The 7,335-nt window shown below is 46.3% G+C and overlaps 2 protein-coding genes across 2 annotated transcripts in view; one reads left to right on the top strand and one right to left on the bottom strand.

The window, feature by feature from the left end:
* Window positions 1-1,544, top strand: part of LOC109483221 (tetraspanin-9-like) — a 12,823-nt gene extending 11,279 nt beyond the window's left edge. Inside the window, exons 10-11 of the mRNA XM_019786200.1 lie at window positions 672-941; window positions 1,429-1,544. Coding sequence (XP_019641759.1) covers window positions 672-941; window positions 1,429-1,433 — 275 coding nt within the window. The 3' untranslated portion in view covers window positions 1,434-1,544. The remainder of the gene's footprint in view (window positions 1-671; window positions 942-1,428) is intronic.
* Window positions 1,545-2,424: 880 nt separating this feature from the next.
* Window positions 2,425-7,335, bottom strand: LOC109483229. The gene is made up of 7 exons (XM_019786208.1): window positions 7,160-7,335; window positions 5,864-6,760; window positions 5,008-5,113; window positions 4,166-4,249; window positions 3,477-3,563; window positions 3,063-3,140; window positions 2,425-2,690 (listed from the first exon to the last, which is right to left on the bottom strand). Exons 1-7 carry the CDS (start codon window positions 7,212-7,214, stop codon window positions 2,594-2,596), a joined length of 1,404 nt encoding a protein of 467 aa, XP_019641767.1. The 5' UTR covers window positions 7,215-7,335; the 3' UTR covers window positions 2,425-2,593.

Here is a 7,335-nt window from a genome sequence, read left to right as displayed (position 1 = left end):
GAGAGAGAGGGAGGGGAGGGGAGGGGAGGAGGAGGGGGGAGGGGGCGAAGCTAATCTCCAAGCAGATTCGATGGGGCAAGGGGACATTCTGTTAGCTGCTCGTGGGGCGAACGTTGGATACAGGCGGCCAATGGATACAGGCGGCTAACATAAAGTCCCCTTGCCCCACCGAATCTGCTTGGAGATTAGGGCGAAGCTACAAAAAGATAGGACGTATCTTGCGAAAGTATTAGTGTTCGTCTTTTTTTTCTTTGTCTATTCAGTCGGACGGTTTGCTAACAACACTTATCATTTACTTCTAAGCCACCTTCCTGACTAAAACTATGTGTGGATGTGAATTTTTAAAATAGTGCGGAGATACCCTAAAAGTAATGAAGCAGACACATTCGTCGCACAATAGTCGTACGATCGCAAACTTGCACTAAAAGCATTTGGGGCATATATAGTCGTAAACGTGTCGCACAAAAATGAACTGTCTTCTTACGATAAAAGTTGTCTTTTGCCGGCGATCGGTTCTGCCATATACTGGTACAGCCTGCTTAAAAATTCTATGACATTAAAATTGCACGACTACCTTCAACGAATGTGACTGCGCCGCAAGTTAGAAAATTAGAAACCCTTTCATGGATGATATGCAAGATATATGTAACACCAGTGCTCTTTTCTTACAGTGAGAGGTAAGAAAGCAGGCCCCATATCAGACGAGAGGTTCCAGTGGAACGAGTACTCGACGCGGCTGGAGAAATTCCGCGACAGGCGCGACCACTGGTGGCAGGACGAGCCGGGGGACGGCTACAGTACCGGCGTCATTACCGCTACATTCAGTCGCGAAAGCGGCGTTGGCTCCAGCGTTGGGACCCCTGATAGCGTTGGGACTTCCAACGGTGTAGAAGCTAGCGTTGGGACGTCTGACGATGGGGCTTCTAGTGGTATAGGCTCAATGCATTGAGTCGTGAAAGCGGCGTTGCGGCTCCAGCGTTGGGACCCCTGATAGCGTTGGGACTTCCAACGGTGTAGAAGCTAGCGTTGGGACGCCTGACGGTTTAGAAGCTAGAGTTGGGGCTTCTAGTGGTATAGGCTCAAGCTAGTGAGCGTCAACACCAATGCACTGAGTCGCGAAAGCGGCGTTGGCTCTAACGCTGGGACACCTGACCATGCTAGCGTTGGGACTTCCAACGGTGTAGAAGCTAGCGTTGGGACGTCTGACGGGATAGAAGCTAGAGTTGGGGCTTCTAGTGGCATAGGCTCAAGCTAGTGTTAGCGGATTCAGCACCAATGCCTTGAGTCACGAAAGCGGCGTTGGCTCGAACGTTGGGACCCCTGATGACCACGCTAGCGTTGGGACTTCCAACGGTGTAGAAGCTAGCGTTGGGACGCCTGACGGTGTAGAAACTCAGAGCGTCGGGGCTTCTAGTGGTATAGCCTCCGGCTAGTGTTAGCGTCAACACCAGTGCCTTGAGTCGCGAAAGCGGCGTTGGCTCCAGCGTTGTGACCCCTGATGACCACGCTAGCGTTGGGACTTCCAACGGTGTAGAAGCTAGCGATGGGGCTTCTAGTGGTATAGCCTCCGGCTAGTGTTAGCGTCAACACCAGTGCCTTGATTCACGAAAGCGGCGTTGGCTCCAGCGTTGTGACCCCTGATGACCACGCTAGCGTTGGGACTTCCAACGGTGTAGAAGCTAGCGTTGGCACCTCTGACGGTGTAGAAACTCAGAGCGTCGGGACTTCTAGTAGTATAACGTCAAGCTAGCTTTAGTGTCGGCATCAATGCATTGAGTAGCTACAGCGCCGTTTGCTCCAGAGTTGAAAGCTCTAACCGTGTTTAATTAAGATAATGGTATGGGAACTAGCGTTGGGGCGTCTAGTTGGCATAGGTGTACCATTTTATGACTTTAGTGGTCAAACCCTGTCTACTCTTTTTTTACTTCATAGCAGACATATTAGCGTTCTTGAATGGTATCGTAATACGTATACGTATTGCCCATATTTCTTTAATAAAAAGTCACGTTTTGTAAACTGTGTTCTCTTATCTTTTCCCGTATGTTTGTGTGTGCGGTGTGTGTGTGTGTGTGTGTGTGCGTGTGTGTGTGTGTGTGTGCGTGTGTGTATGTGCTTGCGTGTGTGTGTGTGTGTGTGTGCGTGTGTGTGTGTGCGTGTGTGTGTGTGTGAGTGTGTGCGTGTGTGTGTGTGTGTGTGCGTGTGTGTATGTGCTTGCGTGTGTGTGTGCTTATGCACCACTTGATCATGAAATCGTCTATAGTATATACCTCTTAAACTTTGGGTACTGCTTGCTCAAAGATAAATATGTCAGGCAAAGTGTTTAAAACAGACAATGCGACAAAAAAGAAGAGAAAGATTATTGATCTGGCAGTCATGTACTCTGTATTCAGATGTAGTAAGTCAAGTCCAAATCACGACACGCAAGTTAAAATGGTACAAGTAATAAACTGTGACAGATTGAAATCAGATTGATGTCTAAGTTCAACCATTTGGATATGATGAGAGCGTCGATCACAATGTTTCATGTCACTCGTGTACATGATTACAATATGCCGTTGGGACTTCAGAGTACAACTGCCAGGTGGCGCTGTTTTCAGTTAGCTCCTTGAAGCACCAGGTAGGCGTTCTCCTCATCTCTGTTCTCTTCCTCCTCCTCATTTTCTGGATCTTCACCCTGGTTCAGGTACATTCTGTGTAAACAACATCGAAAACAAATTGAGGATCACACAAAATTACTCGCAAATGACTGTCGGTCTACACATTTGATGAAGAGGGACACAAAACTACATTCTATGTACCTCCGTGTGCGGAGGTATTGTTTTGGGTGGGGGTACTACCTCACCGCAGAACACAAAAGGTCAGACAGGGGAAATGGGGTCCCAGAAGCTGGGAGTTATCACTTCGCAAGGTGGCAGAAGGGAAATCCATAGTGACGTAAACAGAGACCGCCACAACGGGTAAAACAAGGAATTCACAAAAAATATAATAATAAACATTTATGGATATAATATCTATATCCAATGATACTGTCCAATATCTTGTTTATTTGAGTGTATACTTACTCCGTTTTTGGTTGGTTGATCTGTGAGGGAGTCAGGTACACACAGTCCTCGGCGCTCTTACCAGCCTGGGCGAGGTACCTATGGACAGTTAGGAAAACAAAAGAGAATGGCTATTAGCAGTTCGACCAATGTGAGAGTGACTGCGCAGCTCTATGTCCGTCACATATTTACAAGCATTTCTATACGTTTTGCAGGGAAATGGGGAAAGGGATGGGAACGTTCTCTAAGCTGAGGTCTAGGCTCAGGTCTAGAAACTGAGTAAAAACAATATGTTTTCCTTTGGTAAACATTAAAAAAGTACCAGTACAAAAAAGAGAGCCAGATGAAAACGCCTAAAACTGATACGCCAAAAAATAAGCCGAAGCCCAAACCTGTGCTTGGAGAGTAGGAAGGGGGCACTTTTGTATCACTCACGTTTTCCCGTCAACCTTGACTTCGCTGAGAGTCAGGTACACGTGCTCTCCGGACGGCAGCTTCGCAGGAAGGGTGGAGGCTGGGCGTCTGTCGGGGAACATATCTCTTTTATTCCAACATTTATCACAAGACATGGTGACGGTACAAGTTTTTTCAACTCCTTTTCATATGCCGCCACCAACGTAGGGGGCCAAATGCATGAACGTAGTCATTTTCACAAGTGAAACATCGGTACTAGAATCCATTAAAAGAAGACCAGAGGAACAATAAAGGTCGCCTGGACAAACATGTATAAGGCCACAGCAAGTAATATTTATGGCTGACATCAGCGCGCGCATTAATTTTCGCCTGATTTGGGAAAAAAACAAAACAAAAAATTTTGTTGCCTTCTCACAGTGGTCAACATGCCGAAAATGGGCAAAGATGTCTGTTGACATGTCGGAAGATGGATGGCAGATAACTATGAAGAAAGGAGATAAGAAAAGGCTCTGATTTCATGTGTTTTTTTTTTGCCCGCTCGCATTAGATTTGGAGTCTGCGGAGGATGCCATCAATAAAATTTACTTCCTGTGGCCTAGACTAAACCCACGGGCACTATATAATGTCCCTGACTGAAACATTTTATCAGAGCAGACATAGACAAAAATGTCGGATATGCTAAAAGGTGCGTAAAGAAAAGACAGTCTTACGGAGCTGCGGGAGGAGGGCGGTCTGGCATGGAGCTATTCTTCTTCAGGTTGGCCTGGATGAAAGCCTCCCTCTCACTCTCATAACTAAGTAAGATACACAAACGATTAGCTAACTGCGTCAATCTGCATTTCATGAAGGAACCACTAGATGGCATGCCTCTGCCGTTTAAAAGCCAAACAATAAGCTTTTAGAGTGTCATATATAGCATTCTACATTCACGGTATAATTCGGGAGCCTAAAAATGTAGAAGGATGGTTGCGACGAACTCAAAGGCTTTTCTTAACTTCAAAGAAAAAGTGAACTCATAGTAATGCTTCTACGGTGTGGGAACATTTGTCGTAAGCTGTTGTACAATTTTGACGCCACCGTGTTTTCAAGCAAGGTGTGACAAATTAAAACTGTGCCGACAAGGGCCCTAGGTAGATTTACCGTAGCAAGACAGCTAAAGTTTTCACGACACACACACGACTATTACAAGAATGAAGTTTAAGATCGTACGACGATCACGACCAAATGCGACCGGGTCCTTTTTTTTTACAATTCAACTTGGACATTACAAGACATATACAAGGTGGTTAGGTAACCTATAGCTAATTTTAAACTCACCACCAAACATACAAGTATACAATGACAAAATACATGACAAAAACAACAGAAAATGAAAATGGATCAATAAATGGTGAGGAAGAAAATATTTTGTAGGCTATGTAGGAGTTAATCTAATACAAACCGTTTAATATCAATAACGTAAGTTTGGGTGATTGTCAAAATGTTACAGTTTGTATCTGGGTGTAAATCGGGTGATCCTCTGAGTAAAATGTTACAATTCCCGGGTCCTTACCGGGAGATCCTGTACTTCTGTATCTTGGGCAGCAAGAGAAAGGTGGCCAGCATCGTCACCAGTAGGACAGCCAGCACAGAGACAGCAACTGTCCCCGCAACATAGCCTGGGAACGAGAGTTCCATTCATGTGCACAAGAACGCAGTACAGTCCTATAGTATACGTGTAGTACTAACTGCTATAAAACCGATGACCCTAAACTTATAAGTGATAACAATACTTTTTCTAGCTGTATCTCTGTTCTTCACAGGCTATATTTCTCAACATCTGCTTGAAAAGAAAACCCATACCTACAAAAGCAAACGAAATTAATTGAATGAAAGACCTTTATTGTACATTTTTGCTCATTGCGAACTAAGTACAGGTCATGGTAAATAGCGATGGTAGACTAAAATATATCTATAGTAAAACTACATATGTACAGGTTCTGCTTCTTCTCGCTTCTTAAGACAGTTGTAAATGTATTATAAAGAACAGACGGAGTTCATAGTACGAGGATTATCGAGTTTCATGAGGAATGTGAATTTTTCTTTTCTATCTAAAAATCTAAAACTAGGGAAATAATCTTGTATACAATTGAAGAGAATCTTTCATTATTATATAGACTACAGTCCACAATAAAATGACTCTCGTCTTCAATCTCATTTAGGTTACAATAATGACAAATTCTTTGTTGCAGAGGAATATGGTTCTGTCTACCCTTTTCAACAAGAGGTTTATGACCTGTTCCACAAGTCCGTCAAGATAGGGGTGTTTTCTAAAATATTACATTGCTTATACGAACTGCTACGGTTAAAAAAAAGCAACGTGCATCAACAAACAAACAAATAAACAAACAAATAAACAAACATCTCACCTCTCGGGTTCTCGCACTCGTCCTTGAGCGGGCAGGGCTCGGCGGCGGTCTGTTGCTCACACAGCCCCTGTACCCTGCAGGCGCGCGTCCTGGTCCTGTACCCGGTCCCGCACTGCCCGTGACACCGGCTCCATCCAGACCACTCCGCCCAGATCGGGTTCTCCAGCAGGTGCAGCATCAGCTTCGCCTCCGCGATTTCATCATTCACCCTCGCCGTGTCAGCTTGATACTCCCTGGCCGGACCCTCTATGACGCCTTGGTGGTCTCTCCTTCTTGCCTTCTGCCACAAATGCGGCGCCACTACGACTCCGTCGGACGCGTGCTGAACTTCGTCGGCCCTTTCCGAGCCTTCCCGATGGTCACCGAGGGCAGCCGACGACGGCTCACGAACGTCGTAGTCGCGTTGCTCGCCGACAGAGGCTTTTTTCAGCAGCTCTTCGGATTTATCCAGGCTCTGGCGGATCTTGGTGGCGAGATTTTCGGCCTCATCCTCACGCCCTGCCTCCGAGACTAACTTCTCCTCCATGTCGTTCCGTGCTGCTGTGGCGTGACTCTTGTCGGCAGCAGCGCGGCGTTCGATTGCCTCCCGAACTTTCGCGATCGCTTGGCGAATCTGAGCCAAGTGCTCGGGATGACCGTTAGACCAAGCCATTTCTTCTTGGATCTGCGATATCAGATCCTCAACATTTTCCTCGCCGTTCAACGAGCTTGGGAAAGAGTCGTACGAGTGGTAGTTGTCGTACACGCCCTCGTCTGTGACGTCCGTCTCGCCCAGGGGGAAGTTGTCCTCGAGGACGGGGTGACCTTGAGAACTTGGGCGGGAAAACGTCGAAGCTCGTTGGGCAAGTGGAGTGTTTCCGCCGGCATGGGGAGGGGCAACCTGATTTTCTGCACATCCTGGGAATAAAAAGAGATAGCATCGCTGTAAGTTTAACTTTTTATGCTTTTGCTGTCCACGTACACACGACCAGTTCGTCTGTATCTTGGTATTACTCTGTGTAGTGTTACTTTCCAGTGTGGATTTGCATTTTTATTTATTTCAATTGGAGGGGGCAGACGTCAAACTTATGCACGTAAAAGAACCCAACACACATCAAAAGAGTAGGCTAGGAGTGTTTCGCTTGGAAATATGAGCCGTAGCGAAGCCACATGTCATTCCTTCATGCTTCGCCTCAAGCGGCCATAGCATAACAAGCTGACGGTGGCTAACTACTAGTAAATAGCGCTCCTAGCGACCCGTCCGACTAACGCAGGCTGGAAGCGACCACATCAGAACGTGATGAACTGTATTCTTACCTTGCAGGTTCAGAAGGACCACTCCCAGTAACCAGACCCACGCAGCGGACCGCATGTTTAGACGGTTCCTGTGTGATGACCTCTGTTTTTGTGAACGACGCTCCGTACCGAATGTGCCGTGTTCGAACGTCACCACGGTGACCAACAATTCTGTTCTACCACAGTGTTCTAGAACA

Source organism: Branchiostoma belcheri, unplaced genomic scaffold, assembly GCF_001625305.1.
Source record: "Branchiostoma belcheri isolate BF01 breed outbred unplaced genomic scaffold, Haploidv18h27 scaffold63, whole genome shotgun sequence".
Lineage (NCBI taxonomy): Eukaryota > Metazoa > Chordata > Leptocardii > Amphioxiformes > Branchiostomatidae > Branchiostoma > Branchiostoma belcheri.
The sequence above is the reverse complement of the archived record's forward strand: the minus strand, read 5'-3'. Positions and strand labels throughout refer to the sequence as shown.

Excerpts from the sequence above, each read along its gene's own strand:
- LOC109483229 (XM_019786208.1), bottom strand. The coding sequence starts at position 7,214 with ATGCGGTCCGCTGCGTGGGTCTGGTTACTGGGAGTGGTCCTTCTGAAC. Across the intron at positions 6,761-7,159 it reads GGTCCTTCTGAACCTGCAAG|GATGTGCAGAAAATCAGGTT; the intron begins GTAAGAATACAG and ends TTTTATTCCCAG. Across the intron at positions 4,250-5,007 it reads CAGAAGTACAGGATCTCCCG|TTATGAGAGTGAGAGGGAGG; the intron begins GTAAGGACCCGG and ends TATCTTACTTAG.